This window comes from Tarenaya hassleriana, unplaced genomic scaffold (genome assembly GCF_000463585.1).
Source record: "Tarenaya hassleriana unplaced genomic scaffold, ASM46358v1 Cleome9, whole genome shotgun sequence".
In the NCBI taxonomy this organism is placed as follows: domain Eukaryota; kingdom Viridiplantae; phylum Streptophyta; class Magnoliopsida; order Brassicales; family Cleomaceae; genus Tarenaya; species Tarenaya hassleriana.
In genome coordinates, this window is record NW_010971389.1 from 3,409,176 (window position 1) to 3,426,904 (window position 17,729).

General features: G+C 37.2%; 2 protein-coding genes, 1 non-coding gene and 1 pseudogene across 4 annotated transcripts; 2 read left to right on the top strand and 2 right to left on the bottom strand.

Annotated features, from left to right (window-relative positions):
• The first annotated feature begins 3,116 nt into the window (after window positions 1-3,116).
• Window positions 3,117-5,277, top strand: LOC104804205 (annotated as a pseudogene).
• Window positions 5,278-6,386: 1,109 nt separating this feature from the next.
• Window positions 6,387-10,349, bottom strand: LOC104804206 (BTB/POZ domain-containing protein NPY5-like). Of its 2 annotated transcripts, none has more exons than XM_010528411.2 (5): window positions 9,861-10,349; window positions 8,778-9,376; window positions 8,484-8,553; window positions 7,213-8,322; window positions 6,387-7,046 (listed from the first exon to the last, which is right to left on the bottom strand). In XM_010528411.2, exons 2-5 carry the CDS (start codon window positions 8,837-8,839, stop codon window positions 6,570-6,572), a joined length of 1,719 nt encoding a protein of 572 aa, XP_010526713.1. In that variant the 5' UTR covers window positions 8,840-9,376; window positions 9,861-10,349; the 3' UTR covers window positions 6,387-6,569. The 2 variants fall into 2 exon arrangements, with proteins under 2 accessions (XP_010526713.1, XP_010526711.1); XM_010528409.2 differs by having other exon boundaries at window positions 9,772-10,349.
• Window positions 10,350-12,796: 2,447 nt separating this feature from the next.
• On the bottom strand, window positions 12,797-12,870 carry TRNAV-AAC. The gene has a single exon. It is a non-coding gene; the product is annotated as a tRNA-Val (tRNA).
• A 1,909-nt stretch (window positions 12,871-14,779) lies between these two features.
• Window positions 14,780-16,804, top strand: LOC104804207 (cyclin-D5-1-like). The gene is made up of 5 exons (XM_010528412.1): window positions 14,780-15,316; window positions 15,403-15,489; window positions 15,570-15,864; window positions 15,968-16,101; window positions 16,183-16,804. Exons 1-5 carry the CDS (start codon window positions 14,990-14,992, stop codon window positions 16,387-16,389), a joined length of 1,050 nt encoding a protein of 349 aa, XP_010526714.1. The 5' UTR covers window positions 14,780-14,989; the 3' UTR covers window positions 16,390-16,804.
• Window positions 16,805-17,729: the final 925 nt, after the last annotated feature.

Below are 17,729 nucleotides of genomic sequence, written 5' to 3' on the forward strand. Positions count from 1 at the left end.
TTTTATCCTAAATTTATGATCAACTTGTTTGGCAAAAGGTTTCTAAATGTTTACATTATATAAATGCTAACCGAAGCATCCTCATATATCTTCGATCTCATTGGTACGTACTTCCCTAAATGTTTTCATTGTCAATTTCCAAAAGTATTTATTTTCTTTTGGATTGCTCTTGAAATATAATTATTCTAGTTGGTATTAGTTTTTCTAAAATTAAATATTACAAGCTGCACAAAAAAATTTAAAAATGGAAATTTTTTGTTTTTAAAAATCTATATATAAATTATATGAAATTGTCCTTTCTAATTTGTATTGATATTTTTTCGCCATTTTATTTAATCAACATTTGTTAACCGATCGGTTGTTATTTCAAATTTATGTAAAATATATAATTGGAAAACATATTAATTTGTGGAAAAAAAATTGATAGTAGCATTAATTTGAACAAAATATTTCAAAGGCCATAGAATACAAAATGTCCGTAGATATAAACAATATTCTATTATTGCTAATTTGCTATCCCATAAAAGCCTTTAACCATATACCAGTAAATTCATTGTGTGTGTGTATATATATATATATCCTAAATTTTAAAAGGAAAATAAGAAAAATATTAGTCAATAATAAAAATCTAGATAAATAAATGTAAGATTCAAAAAAATATATTTTTAAAATTTCATACAGTTATTTAAAATCTACAAATATATTATTGCAAATTCGTGTGTGAGTTTTATATTGACAAATATATATTTAACATACACACTAAAACATTGTTTTGTTATTTGAAATGGAAACAAAGTAAACGAAGAGAAGAAACTAAATAGTAAATACGAGGTTCAAAACTAATGTACAATAAAAATAATAATGGGCAATTTATTTGACACAATAAGCCTTTTCGAATATCCGTCTAATTTTAATAAATAGCCCAATTAATGCGGCTATGATCTGCTGCGGCGACGGCCATGAATGACTAATATGCAATGTGGACCCCACTAAAATTGACCACTCGATACATCGTAAATCCGACGGTTAGGGTTCTACGCAGATGGGTCTGTGTAATAATAACAAAATCCTGGTGAAGTAATCTCAGCCGTCCACCGATATCATAAATCGAGCATTATTACTTTCTCACAGCTTCGACGATGGTTTAGTTTTACATGGGCCCATTTTTTAGTTCAACCGCTGAGATTCTACGGGATTGGAGTTAGATAGATATCGGACCGTTACAGATTGGCCACGTGGATCAGATGGACATTGTCCTCTTTTTGTGTGTGTGGGGGTGATGATGATGATGATATTTCATATTTGGTCACGACGCCACATGATATGCGCATGAATGTATGATCATTATCATATCATGATCACATATCGCATGACTAAACTACTTGTCAAAAGGGAACTCGATTGTAATGATCCGCTCGAAGATTTTTTGTTTCCCCTCGCATACACGTGAAGCATTTACCAATTTCGTTTTTAGAGAAATATATAAAAAAAACTTTAATTTTTTCTTATCTATAGAACTTCATTTATACATGAATCTAAATAATCTATATTTTTATAAAAAAATATCAAATATTTCTGAAATTTTAACTGATGATATTTATTTAGTTCTGTACATAATTTAGGACTTGTGGATAATCATAATTTGAATATAGGTTTTAGAATATTTGAAAGTTTTTTATTTTTAACTCTGTTTATAAGATTATTATAAAAGTTACAATTAATATAAACCAAATATAAAGGTTCATTTTAAAATGTAACCCATGGGTTGACGTAACTAAAGTATCAAACTTTCTGTAAAATTTTTTACTTTTAAAAAATTATCGTTAATTTCAGTTTTTTCTTTTAAGTTTATAACACCTATTTTTGAAGCCCATAATTATTATCGGAATCGAACCTAAGACTTAAGTTAGATTTCAACGAGCCATTCACGATTCTATTGTTCTCATTTGTTATTTAATACCAATTTTTATTTTTGGATAATCCCCGTATTAAGAATGTTAATAATGAATTAATGATGACGATGATGATATTTGATTGGATAATTTTGGGAAAACAAACGGAGATTGGAAAGAGAATCCATGAGTTCGCGCAGCCATAGCCGCCATTTCCTCTTTCACTCCCACTCACCACTTCTCTCTTTGGTCAAGTTCCATATCAATGCTCGCTTTTAATTACCATTAATATAATCATCAATATATATCGAATTATATTCCTTTTTTAAAATAGATGTGAAAAAAAATATAATTCAAAGGCTATATATTAAGAAGAGGAAAGTTAATATATTCGTATTCAAATGGTAACTCGTGAAGGAGAAAAATCAATGTTCTGATTTTACTGTTAGAGGACTATTTTATCGTTATCTATTTTTTCATGTATAATATGGTTTTTTAATATATTTATGAATAAATATAATATATAGTACAGTATGTTTGGTAAATAAATAATTCCACTTATTGGAAAAATATTTTATATCCAAATTTGACTATAATAATTTAAGGAAGATGGAGCATCTCCAATTTTAGATATCTAGAAGTAAAACGGAACAAGAGTCTAATGGATTCACCACAAAATAGTTATACAACTTTGTTAAAAAATGCAAGTTTACAAATTTTGTATAAACTGAATATGATAGCAAATGTGATGCAGATATTTACCAATATTTTCAAGATTTAATCTATATATATCGCTATTGTATACAGAAAAAATAAAGTATAAATAAGAAATTCATATTTATCTATATAACATATATATATATATATTTTCCTTGAGTCAAAACCCCCCCATGTACTTATAAAATATTTTGAAAGCAAGTAATTTATTAAAACAGAGAATTACACGCCGAGGAAGAAAAATTGATAAATTTTGGACTTTTTTCAAAAAAGGTGGCAATATAATATTATTTATTTCAAATATTGGCAGCATTAGTTAATATATATTATTAAAAATATAATATTTATCAATTTAGCGCAATGTTCTTTTTTAATAAGTGAAATAAATATCTTTTTTTAACAATATTTGAAATAAAGTCTAACAACAAAAAGAATGGGCAGTAATACTAATAGTATAAATAGGCTTCAGAAGAGCTCTTGCATCTCTCCATCAATCATGAGCAACGTCTTTCATCTTCTCAATCCTCTTTTTTTTTCCCCTGAAACTTTTCAATATCCGGTAAATCCATAGCTCATAGCTCCACTCCGGTCTTTGCTTAAACCTTACGTTATTGTTCGAAGGAATACATAAAGAAAAAAAAGAAAATCCTCTGCCCTCGAAAAATCTGCTGACTTTCCATTTTTACAGTCACATCCTCTCTATATATAAACCCTAGCAAGCTACGCCTGTTTGTCGTCCAAGAGTCCCGATAATTCCTGTTTCTCATAGTTTCTTCTTCGAAGAGAGAGAGAGAGAGATACAGAGACAGAGAGAGAGAGAGAGGATATGGTGGTGGTGGTGGTGAGAGAGTACGACCCGACCAGAGACTTAGCCGGAGTCGAGGACGTGGAGAGGCGGTGCGAGGTCGGTCCGAGCGGCAAGCTCTCTCTCTTCACCGACCTTTTGGGCGACCCGATATGTCGGGTCCGACATTCTCCCGCCTTTCTCATGCTGGTAAAAAAAAAAAGCTCACACCTTTATGTTTCCTCTCTCTCTATCTCTCTCTCTCTCTCTGTGAATCGATAGATAATTAGAAACTCGTTTTTCAGTGAAGAAGATGATGAAGAAGCCACGAGCTTTTGACGTTTTTAGTTCAACTAATTATAAACTAATCTAAAACTCGTTTCCTTGAAACAAGTTTTAAAAAGATCTGTCTTTTTCCGTGTCTCACCCGAAAAGAAAATACAAATATTGGATATAAGTTATGATGGAATGGAATTAGGCAGAAAAATAGCAACTAATAAACCAAAAAGTTCGAGACTTTTTTTTTTTATAAAGGGTCCATGAACAAATAATTATAGAAAACATTATTAATGCAACAGGTGGCCGAGATAGGTACGGAGAAGAAGGAGATAGTGGGCATGATCAGAGGATGCATCAAAACCGTTACATGTGGCAAAAGACATGACAGAACTCACAGAACCCAAAACGACGTCGTCAAGCCCGTCTACACCAAGCTCGCCTACGTCTTGGGCCTCCGCGTCTCTCCTTCCCACAGGTCCCCTCCATATTATTCATTAACCAATGATCACGTTGTTTAATTCTCTTAATTACTCGAAATTTTTTTAAAAAAAAACTTTTTTTCTTCAATGGAGATCTCACAGGAGGCTGGGCATAGGGTTTAAGCTCGTGACGACAATGGAAGATTGGTTCCGACAAAACGGCGCCGAGTACTCTTACATCGCAACTGAAAACGACAACCGCGCTTCCGTCGAGCTTTTCACTGTGAAATGTGGTTACTCCAAGTTCCGTACACCGTCGATTCTGGTCAACCCGGTTTTCGCCCACCGGCTCTCCGTTAACCGGCGGTTCACCATCTTCCGTCTCGACCCGGCCGACGCCGAGTTGCTATACCGGCTTCGGTTCTCGGGACATTCGTCGCCGTGCCACGTGACTGGTCCGGGTCGTGGCCCGGGTCGGTTAAGTTCCTGGAGGAGCCGGCCGAGTCATGGGCCGTGCTGAGCGTGTGGAACTGCAAGGACGCGTACAGGTTGGAGGTGCGAGGCGCGTCGCGCGTGAGACGAGCCGTGGCGAAGACGACGCGAGCCATCGACAAAACGCTGCCGTTTCTGAAGCTACCGTCGATCCCGGAGGTGTTCAGGCCCTTTGGGCTTTACTTTCTGTACGGAATCGGAGGGGAGGGCCCGCAGGCGGCGGGGATGGTGAGGGCCCTTTGCCGGCACGCTCACAACCTCGCCAAGGACGGAGGGTGCGGCGTCGTGGCGGCGGAGGTCGCCGGCGGGGAGCCATTCCGGCGGGGGATTCCTCACTGGAAGATGCTATCGTGCGCCGAGGATCTTTGGTGCATCAAACGGCTTGGGGGAGGGACCAAGTCACCACCTGGCCTTTCCATCTTTGTTGACCCCAGAGAATTTTAATTTAATTTTAAATTTCCTCAACGAAATTTAAAATGAAAAATCGAATCCTAGGGTAGTTTTTGTTTGTTGGTTTTAGAATTAATCCTTCTTGTTTTGTGAGTTGTCAAGTTAGTGGTAAAAAGCATTCTCTCTCCTATGGTTACGTTTGCCCAGTTTTGTAAATGGGTTTAGCTTCTTCTTTTTTTTTCCTACGTTATATTTTATCTGTAATAAATTGTCTTTTTCTGTTTTTTTTTTTAATTGAAAGGTTTAACAAAGTGGTTCATTTCTATATATATATATATATATATATAATGTTATTGTGTATTAACATCTTATCTATGAAGTGAAGGGGAGAGATCGAAATTCGGAATATGCTCATCGAAAGGTCGCGTCCGAGAGTGGACAAAATCATCATCATCATCATCTTTTTTTTTTTGTGTGTTGGGTTATTAGTATCTTTGCTAATATTCAGGGCTGTTGTATGATGTCGTTGGACCAAGCTTTCTTAGTTTCGGTCCCTATATAACAGTTGATTTTAATTTGATGTATTGTTTGTATCCATATATATATATTCTGGTTGCAGTGTGTGAACGCGTCATAAGGTCTTGTCGATGCATGCACTCATGAACAAGTGTACTAAGCTCTGTTCATGTGGGGGTGATATTCGTATATCGATAATTTCGGATTTGAAGTTTTGTTCTATTCTTGGTATATATATATATGTGAATTTGTACTAATCTTCAAAATGTGTAAAATCATGATATTACTTGGAATCCAACTCCAAGGGCTAAAATCCCGTTAAATCCCAACCGAGTGTCCCTTTTCATCATCATTCGATCTGAACTATGAAAAAAAAAAACAAAACCCAGAAATTCTGTGATATAATATTGGAAAATGGATATTCAAAGATGGGAATGGGACAATAATTAAGGAAAATGATGTAAATTATGTATGTGAAATATATATATATATATATATATATTTCGTCTCAATATTTGTCGTTTATTATTTTGAAAAATGGATTGAAAGCAACAAGACCAAGATTCACGGCCAGAGGGTGATCATTTTGGATATTAAATCTGGTTATATATACATTCCGAATTTTAAGTTTTAAAAAAATAATTATTTAGCGTTTTTTTTTTTCAATCGAATTGGTCGTTAAAAGCTTCGATCTTTTGTCATTTTATACATAACTCTTTTTATCGGGGGAGATTTATAGTATATGATATACCATTCTTCAATTGTAAGCCCGAGATATATTTAATCTTAATTATCACGAATGAATTTGTAACATAACCATATAGAAAATGTGGCATTTTTTTTTGTAGGGGTGTCATTATAGAGAGATTGTTGAATTTGGGCCGTGTGCTTATCATGGATTTCAAATGGGCCCATAACTCCATTTGAACCCCGTTCGGCTCACCATTAATACCACCACCATCATCATCATCATCATCATCTTTGAAGAAGAACATACCGATTTTGCTTGCAGGTGGGAAAAAGGGCCAGACAAATGGAAATCAGGTTTGGTAAGAGAAACAAAGAGGTTAGAAGAAGCCATTAATGTCGCTTGCTTGTGGAAGAAGACGACTTGGAATCTCCATTGACAGAGCCAGGACTCGACGTCTCCGACGAGCTGCTGATCTCTGCGCTCCTGTCTTTACCTGACCACATCTTCGAAAACACTCTTGAAACCGCCATTCCTTTCATCACCTTCCCCTTGCCGCTTTCTCGTCCCTTCTTCCCCATTCTCAGATTCGCTAGTTCGCCTCTCAAGGCTTTGATCTCCTCCTGGTCCCAGTCCTCTTCCGTGTTTGTGGTTATGGTCGTGGACCGTGATGCCTGGAGGTCAGGCGTGCTGTTTCCTGTGGATGAGCCGTTGGCTCTGGCCAGTTCGAAGAAGAGGACTTGGACGATCACCCGCAATGGCAGACGCTCGTTCTGGACTGCGTGCTCGCAGGCCTCTGCCGATAGTTTCCTGCAGTCCATCAACCTGCATATCCTCTTCTTCTCCTTCTTTGTGATCCATGGGTGTTCCTGAATTATGATCAGAGCATGACCCTTTAATCAAAATCCAACAAGAAGTTGAAAGAATGCTCGGCTCGGAATGAAATGATGCAGACAGAGGGCGAGGGCAAGGGCAAGTTCTATATCTTACACATATAGCCCGAGTTCAAGTTCTTTGTGAAGATGGATTGAATACCTTGAGGAACATGTCGATGGCTCGATAAACCCCGTCATGAGACTGCCGTGGGAAGTTTGAAACCATTTCAGCAAGGGAGAGGAATTTCTGAAGGGGTAGATCTGGATCCCTTGATTTCTCGGCGAGGTATCCGTCAACGATCTTTGCAACCAACGCCCTCGAAACATCCGAGGATAATTCGTCTTCTGTAGGTGGAAAATCGGCTTCCCGATCCCGTGCCAAGAACTTCTCGACTAGGATTCTCACCATATCCACATCGTACAACAGAAGATCACCCAGCGACGCCTCTTCCAGCTGCTCGCCAACTCTCTCCGTCAATCTATTCTTCACGGTTTCTCCACACTCGAGAAGATCCGACGCCCGCAACAGCTTGATCAAGAAACTACAAGAAACACTGCCTTTCTCATCCGGAATAAGCTCTATGATGGTTTCAGCCAAAGGCCAATACTTTCCAAAGTCACTGACTTGGGGCGAGCCCTTGCTGAAACCGGGTATCCTTCTCAGGGCATAAGCATACAATGCTTCTCCAATAACGTCGGCCGGAACATTCCCTTTCGTCTCAATTGTAGTGATTACCCGTTTATACAAGTCGATGTGAAGATCACAGAGATCTTCCACCCACCAGTCTCTTGGAACAGCCTGCGGTTTTCTCACACCATTACCTCCCTTCTCGAGTTTCTTCCTGTTGTAAGTATAAGACCATTCGACTCTCGAGGCATCCATTGAAGCTTTGGAAGCAATGGAGTCAAGGCAACGGCTGACAAGCTTGAGTTCCTCGGAGTATGGAGAAAGAGACCTGGTGGTTTGGAGAACGATTATAGAATCTTTCCAGCTGTGGAAGATACTCGAGTTCAAGAACACTTCGATCTTGTAGATGAGGTTGCTTTTGTCAACAGTCTCATACATCCCGAGGAACTCGGCGGCACAACGAGCTGCAACGACGTTGTAGGCATTTAGGGTCACCGTCATGCCGTAACAAAACTTGGAACATATCTCAAAAGCGGCAGGACCACCAGGAATATCCGGCATGTAGATTTCATCGCGGTGTTCTTCATCATCAGAGATCGTGACGAGTTTCTGAAGGCGTGCACTTTTGGACAGCAATGGAAACTGTTACAGACAAAACATTCATGGGTTCTTGTAATGAATTCATCAGAAAATGCTCTGCCATTATCTTCTACGTGTATTAAGCTTTCTACAGAGTTGCCTAACTAAACTGTTCTTCTGTTCTCTTTGCTTGTAAAGATTAGGTGTTTTAAAGAGTACATTACCTTATGCAGATAGAACTTCACATCACCTATCACCACGACAAGATCGGTTGCTAATTCTGTAGCCACATACCTGAAAGAAAAAAAACACAGGCAAGTCTAAAAAAACACGAGGAGACAATAGAATAGCCATAACTGAGCATCTGAGTTATAAAATCTGTTTCTGCGAACAAGAACCATGAGATAACTCTGTATATTCCTAACATTTCAGATCTAGAAGCTAGTTCTTAGCTGTATATCTGTATATATATTGCAACTGATCCACACCTGAAAAAGGAAACACACACACACACACACCTTGTATTGTCTCCTTCAGACTGAAATGAATCAGGTTTGGATCCAAGTTTCATAAACTTCATTTTTTCCAGGAGTTGCTTCCCCTTCCCTTTTGCCCCAACACTGCAAGAACCTCAGCTCCGACCAGAACACAATCCAGAACCAGCAGTAGACTTCCAGAGGTAAACTTTTGAAGAACCCTATGGAACAGATGTGCTCTAGTCCCAAACCAGAGGAAGCTAAAGACGAGGGCAAGTTTCTTAGTCGGAACAGGAAATTTCTCCCAGACCAAGAAAAGGGTCACTCAAGGAAAGCTTGCTAATGGAGTCTCACATCTCGAAAACGAACATTGGAGACAAACCCATATAAAATCTTGGGGGAAGAAAGAATTATATAATAACGTTGAGATGCACAATACACCCACCCACTCGCTCGAAACTGACACCACCGCCCTTCCCCCACTCTTTTTTTTTTCTCTCTTTTTCCTTTTATCTATTGTCCCAAAGCGCTTCACACATTCACAGACACAACGCAAATACACAGACCCTTTTGGATTTCAGACACCCCGAATCCAAAGTTTGGTTCTTTGTTTGCTGGCGATGTCAAAAAGAAAGTGTTTCCTGCAAGTATCGAAAATGGAATTTCTCGGTGTTAGTTGAAGATTACCACCTAATCAACAGACAGGAAGAATCAAATCTTTTTCTGGGTGTTTTCTCAATGGATGGTGCTGCAGAGCTAACAAGTGAACATCAGTGGCAGTGGCAGAGATCTTTTTCTCGATACATGCAACGAAAATCTCAGAGCAACATTCATGCCTCCCTCTTCTCTTCCCTTTTTTATTTATATAAAATGGAAGTTGAAAGACTTTATTTTTTTAATATTATATAAACAGGAATCGATTCGATTTGCCAGGCTGCCGTCTTCGGCGAAAAACCCAACTCCTCAAAAACGTTCACCCGGAGAGCTCTTGCAAAGTATCATAGATGTTAAAAAGAGATTCTTCTCTGGAACTTACAAAACGAAATCGCAAAAATGATCTGGCATCGGCGACAATGAACCAATATGAAACCCTAATGGAATCAAATGGAAAGAAAGAGAGACAACCGCAGCAGAGAGACAGAGAGAGACGAAACCAGAGAGATAAAAGTTTAAGCATTTTGCCTTCTTTCTTCCCCAGAAGCAATCTTCCGTTTTTTTGTTGGCTCTGTCAATCATTAGCGAGCTCAATTCTATCTTTATATGAAAGTATACACCTCTCCCTCTCTCTCCCCAAGAGGCTTAAAAAAGAAGAAGAAAACCCCACAAAACACGTAACATGAAAAACCCTTGTATTTACTTTTGGAATGCTTGCTTACAAACGAGCTAAGTGATGTCAAAAACGTCTCTCTGAAACAGAGGCACCCCAACCCAGATCCAGATATATGAAAAGCCTCAATCTTTCATCTGCCTTTTCACGAATCAAACGGTCACCTTTCACAAAACAGAAAACGCAAATTCCGAGCCCCCCCTTTAAAGAAAATGAAATAAAAGCAGAAAAAAGCGCGAGAACCCAACGAAAGAGAGAGCGAGGGACGTTTAATGTTAATGCAAATCAATGGCGAAGGTGTAGTAAGCTTTTTCCTTCTCTGTGTGTGTGTGTGTGTTGACAAAGCACTTACTTGTGTGCCCCCCATTTCTCAGACCAACTCGCCTTCTTTTCAGGATATGTTTGTTTGTTTCCTTTGTAAATCTCCTTTTTTTTAAAAAAAATCTGCCACTTTTTTTTTTTAAATTTCACTTTGTGATTAAACCCACCTTCCCACCTCTCCAAAACTTGATCGAGATTGATGAATTTTTAATGCAACGATTTACTTTTGTCGCGTCAAATTTCGTTATGAATATGTTGTACGAACCAATCATATCTAATTTTTTAATATGTATTGATTTTTAATGATCATAAAACATTCACTTGCATCATAAAACTTCTTTAATGTTCCTTTAATCCTTAATCTCATATTTTCATCTTTCTTATTTATAAAAAGGTCTTTTTTACGATTGTCTTCTATGTAGAATATCAATATATCTATATTAGGGGTGTCAATCGGGCCGGCCCGACCCGATCCGGCCCGAGTCCGCACTCGGTCCGAAGGTTTCGAGTTCGGATTTGGGCTGGCCCGATTTTTTTCGGACCTAATTAGTTAAATCCAAAGCCCAGTCCTATATATATCGGGTTCGGACCGGCCCGGCCCGCATAAATCTTTTGTAAAATTTATTATTTTTTTAAAAAAATATCGGGTTTTCGGACCGGCCCGAAACCTGCTAATTTTCGGATTAGGCCGGGCCGGACCGAACTTCGGGTCTCGGACCCAAATTGACACCCCTAATCTATATCTATATGTATACACACACAGAGTTATTATTAGTAGGGAAAAAAGTAATCCTACAACCGTTATGTCTCTAGGGATAAAAACAAAACCTATATATTATTACACACACGTGTGTATATCGAGAGAGATTTCAAGGCAAGAGTATGTCCAAATATGTTGGATGCCTGAAATAATCAAGTCAGAGTGTGTGTGGGTGTTGTAATTTCGTTTAATTTTGTTTACATTTTTAATTTTTACGAATATTAATTAAGCATGCGATTGGAAGTGGTTAAAGAATTAATGAAAGTAGGAGTTAAGAGAGAATCCAATGCATCTCCCCTCCCCTAATAACAAGCTGATTCATTGCACTTGCACTTTCTCTCTCTCTGTGTTTAATGAATCTAATCACATTATCAATAGATTTTCCCCTTCGATTTTATATATATATATATATATACAAAGAATTTTTCTTGGAAATATGTGTCTTGATGTTATAAGATAGTTACAAAATATAGGAAATTTCAATCTATATAACATCTCTATTGTAGAGACTATTACATCTCACAAAGTGTTTTTAGTCAAATATTCTATCTATAAAATATTACCTATGAATCTATGATATATGATATTTTATTTCCCATACATTTGATATGATTTATATATATGTTTTAAATATTTATATTAATTAATTATAATTTATTATGTATATATAGCGTAATCTTAAACATTTAAAAAATTATTATATCGAATAACGACATTCTTTTAGATCAATAATAATTTTTACGTTAGAAACAATATAGATGTAAATTTGCCATCAAAGGGCTCTTAACTTCAGATTTGGTTCGATGCCAATTGAAATGAACCAAATTTTCTACTATGGTGTTTGTAGGTCGACAAAGATACGATACCATACGACCGACTCGTATAACATACGGTTTTTTTTGTGTGGCTTCTACAAATCAATCAAAATCCAGATCGTATATGTGTATAATATATATATATATATATATATATCATCACCGAATTGGTCCATGCATGTGAAGCAGATTAAGGACTCAATTTGTAAAAGATGAGTGAGATGATGAGGATATGCACATGCACATGGCCTCACATTATGAGGGGATGGCAAAAGTTCCTCCCAATGCATGATATAAGTAAACAAGCCTTCTCTCCCTTAGGAGCAATAGGATATCTAATCATCATAGTCTAACATGCAGGACATCATTTTGTTTTTATTAAATTATTTCATCAAGTTTTTGAATATTAATGCCTTTTTTAATCTTGACATTAGTCATTTAGTATTTCATATTACATTATATTTTTAAATAAACGATTGATATGCTAATTACTAAAATATGAGGGGAATAATTATTCAAATTTGTATTTATTAATTCATTATATATATATATATATATATATGATGGTAAATATAAAGAAATCGAAATAAGAAACAAATAGATTTGTTAAATATTATAACTAAAGGCAACAATTTTACCGGACCGTTATTGGTACATCATTGTAGAATCGTGCTATGTCGTATAATTCGTTTTCGTAAGGGTATGGATGATAGTAGACCCATGGGCTTCACTGATAATTGGTACGTCAAAGCCTATCTAATACAATATGGGCTTCACTTTTTAATTTGTAGCCCATTAAAAATATAGAGATTAAAAATTAAAAAATTATAAAGCAAATTGGCGTCGCCCGGACTCGAACCGGAGACCTTCAGTGTGTTAGACTGACGTGATAACCAACTACACCACGACACCTTTGCTGTTGAGATTCTACAAATAAAAAAAAATAAAATACTGATAAAATCTTATACTACAACTATTGTTGTTCATCCAACCTGTAACCCAAAAGGAAAATAGTGGACATGTACGTCAAATAGAAAAGATACGGTCAAAGTTTGACCGACGTCTCGGAATCGTGAAAACTTGTTAGGATCTCCTTAAGTGGACACTAAGCCCCGAGGATGGATAATATATTGCAATGTTTATTTCCGTACGATGGGTTTATAATATACAAGCTAAAAGTTTATTTTAAATAAATAATAATGATCTTTTTATTAAATGTAAAATCATATCACATCATGTGGCTTTTGGTTTAGTATTAGTATTACAAGATGGAGCATCTTCTTCTTCGTTTTCACACGTGATGACGCTCCTCGCTTGCAGTTCCGGTCACGTGCGTCATCAATGAGACTCGACCTTCTACCGGAGAAAGAGGGACCGTGTATCTTGGCTTTCATAGAATGTATGATATGTGTTTGTTTCGCTTCGCATTTTATACGAATTATATTTTTCCCATAACCGTGGTTGAAAATCACATATATAAAATAAGGGTTGGACCATACACCGTAGAGAAAAGACAACACACGTATCTACCGCTTAATGTACATGCGTAACATACTGTCTTATCATAGAACTTGATAATAGTCATGTTATATATATCGTTGAGGTTGTACCATACACTGTACGAGAAATTCGCAAAGCCATTTTGCTCGCACATATTATTATTATTATTATTATTATTATACAAAAGATACAAAATATTATTTGTACCAAGTGGCTTATCGAACAAATGCAACTTCACTAACACAAAACATGAAAGTCGCAGATTTCGGATCTCGTGTCTTATTGGTTTTATGTCCATTTTAAAGACATTTCATCTTATATTATAAAATATCGGAATATCATATATATATATATATGACACACATATATATATATATATACATATATATAATTGACACAGAAAAAAAAAAGGGCCAACTAGTAATGGAGACCACCTGTCAAAGGCAGAAGAACATGTAAAGATGGGATGGGAGAGCCTTTGCTATTTATTTATTTTGCTTAGTTATCGAAGTTCTCGGTGACAGAAGGGACCGTCTGTGGACTCGGCCTTCCAATTCATCATCGACAGTAATTAAGCTTAAGCTTATATAATATAGTTTATTTGATTTCATTATATCGTATTTGTATATCTTTCCCCTTCTCTTTTTTTTTTTTTTTGATAATATGTAATTTGCCAAAAGTGGAGTTCGAACCTGGGTGGAGCACTCTTTGCGCATTTTTCCTTCTCTTAAACTATACAAGAAACTCCCTATGATGCCAAAATCGTGTTGTTTTTTTGTATACGGTGGAGTTTTTACTACATAGAATAGTTTTTTAATAACTTTAAGATCATTATGGCAAAAGCTGAAGTTATAATTATACTATATACTTTTATAATGTATTTCACTTGAAGAGGACATTTTAGTTACGTAACGGGTAAATAAAATTTAATAATTGATCGGATGTTATTTTGTTTAAACTCAATAATTTATTCAATAGGAAACGAAAATAAAATATTGTTTTTAGAAAAAAAAAGGTATAGAATATAATTTACACAATTGAAATCGAATTAAACCAAAAGGATATAAACGCAATGCTTAAAAAAATTTAAATTGAATAAAAAATAAGCAAATTAAAATATAATTAAAGTCCAAAATATCACCATAACTCGATCACTACTCTGATGAAAAAGAATCTGAAAAACAGGGACAGCTGTTTAAACTAGGGTTTTTTTAATTAGAATAATATAGTTGTTAGATAAATAACAGGGTTAAATTTTATCTGTTTTTAAATGTAACCGCTAAATAACGCCCCCTCTCTCCCCACTTATTTTTGGCGGCACCATTACCGGTAGACGAACACAGTCTCTCCGTGTTATATCTTTCCTGTTTCGCTAGATTTCATCAATCTAATCATTTAAGGAAAATCGGAAACGGAGATTTAGGAGATAATTCACTGCGGGGACAAGCAATACCCATGTCCTGGATTTCCCTTTTTTATCCTCTTATTCTTTAGATGTGTACGGAACATCGGAGATCGCTGTCGTCTTTAGATGGGTGAGAGCGATGGTTCAGGTAGTGGGAGTTCCCCTCTCTCCAGTTTCCTCGTCTGCCATGAAACAGAGTCTTGCCTGAACGAGGAGCTCGATGAAGACGGCGACCGCGATACCAACGTCGGAACTCGGAGATCGGTGCACGACTCGTGTTGTGTCGCTGTGGCTAATGACGATGAGGAGTATTTGTCGGAGCTGGTCCGGCGAGAGACCCGTCGCGTCGGATCAGAACCCGATGAAATGGCGTCGTCTTGTGCTGGTCGTACGGTCGCCGGCTCAACCTGGCACAGATGGGCCAGATTGGACGCCATCGATTGGATTATCCACGTCCGTACTTGCTTCCTAGAAAATCCTTTTGCTCCCTCTCTCTCTATCCCCGTCTAATGTGGTCAATTTCTTTGTTTTTGATTCAGACGGCAGCAAAATTCGGGTTTGGGCACCAAACAGCGTATCTGGGAATTTCCTACTTCGATCTGTTCATTTCCAGAAGATCCATCGATGTGAGTAACTCAAATCCCACGGTTTCTCATGTGGGTTTCCCGTTTTCTGGGTTTCTTTTACGATGAAATCTGTATTGCAGGAGGGCAAATCTTGGGCGATTCGGTTGTTATCTGTCGCTTGTTTATCATTAGCGGCGAAGATGGAGGAATTTAGGGTTCCGGGTTTATCCGAATTTCCCTCAGAAGATTACGTTTTCGAAGCGAAGCTGATCCAGAGAATGGAATTGTTAATCCTCACGACTTTGGATTGGAGGATGAATTTGATCACCCCTTTCGCTTACTTGCATTACTTCCTATTCAAGTTCTTCAAAGACGAGTCTTTCTCAGATGGGTTGGCGCCAAGAGTCTCTGAATCTCTGCTTGCCCTAACAAAGGGTAAACGCAATCAATGGCAATACGCATTGCGAAATGATTCGTAGAGACACAACGCAAGTCATAAGCGCTTAGTCATTGACAATGTTTGGTTTATTTGTAACAGAGATCAGTCTAAGGGATCATCACTCGTGGGTCGTCTCTGCTGCTGCAGTGTTGGCTGCGTCAGACAGTAGATTGACGATAGAAGACTTGAGGACGAAGCTCGGCTCGATCCCTTGGTGGATATCTAGTGAGAATGTGAGTATGTGATGCTATTAATCTCGTGAATTAAGCGTTGATCTTGGACTTGGACTCACATTTTGAGATTTCGGATTGCAGGAGAGTGCGTATTCGTGCTATCGGATAATGCAGGAGATGGAAGAGAAGAGACAGAGGACACCAGATTCGATAATTTCCATGGAGAACCAATCGGATGCTTCAAAGGGTTCTTGTTTGGCACCCGGAGACGGCTCTAAACGCCGCCTATCTTTCGATGGTTCTGATCAGAACCCTCCTCCTCCGGCCAAGAAAGCGCATCGGCCGTAAAGGGGTTCCCATTGGCCATAGACTGATTGATGTCGTTTTGGTTATAGAAAATTGGAATACCGTATGGTTATTTCATTGTTTAGTCTATAGACTATAGGTTGGTAAGAAGTGTCGTTTCATCCACCAAATCTTTGGGGTCTCTTCTCAGATAACCAAATAAATATTGGGGGGAATTCACAAAAAAAAAAAAAATCGAAGCTTAGGTAAATATTTTCATGTTTTTTGCATTCTCCAACTCTTTTTTTTATTTATTTATATTATTAGTTAGATGTCAATTTGGGTCATGGGATATTTAGTTGTGATGGGAAATATCTGATTTTAAATGAAAGTCCATCACTTTGTCATCCCTTGAAACTTTTGATAGGGGGATATGCTCTGTCATGTGTTATATAGGAATAAAAGAATTTTTTCCTTTCTTTCTTCTCTCGCCCAAAAAAATAAAGATTCAACACGTGTATTTAGAACTTTGTGTATGCACCTCAAAATCATGCAAAGTGAAGAACTTTTGATCTCCCATGATTAGAAAGCGATTACATAAGTAAACATGATTTCGAAGTTAAAGCATGTACTCTTGTGGCATAAAGAGCGATGATGGACCAACTCAAAGGCCCATCACATTATTATATACTAAATTTCCCACCTTGAGACATTATACAAATCAAGAAGTACAGACATTCTTCTTTGGTAATGCGTGTGATTAGGCCAACGTTAATAGCATAAAAGGGCCACCCTGCTGTTGAAACTTTGCACTTCTTTTACACACACACACACACACAAAAAACTGTACCTCTTTCATTGATTATTTGTAGGACCCAAAGAGTGTTTCATCATTGAGTTAGACCTCTTCTTTGTGGGCTCGTAAGGGAATAAGAAGTTTTGTCTAAAGAACACAAAACTAAAACTAAAAAAAAAAAGTAAGAAAGGGTTACAAAAATGGAAGAGCACTGTTGTCCTATAGCAGCCCTTCAACCTAGGTGGGGGGTTATGAAGTATGAACGGAGGCAACCACTTATCCCGGTGGGTTTATTTGAAATGATTGAAATACACAAAGTTGGTCCGACCATTGAAATTCCCACAATGCATTGCACTCAACGTCTATCGGCTCTTTTATTGTTCAAAGGAGAGCTCTACAGAAACAGAACGGGGCTATGACGACCACGATCACGTTGGATCGTTCTCAGACTGACAAAAGAAAAAAAAAAACAGAGGAGAAATGGATCACATTGTTTTCCTTTACTCACCTTTCTTATGTAAGAAAGATGGCAATATCAAAAGATGGATTAGGGATGTTCATAGAGCAAGGGACCCCTTTTTCTAACCTATGGGTGGTGTTCTTTCCC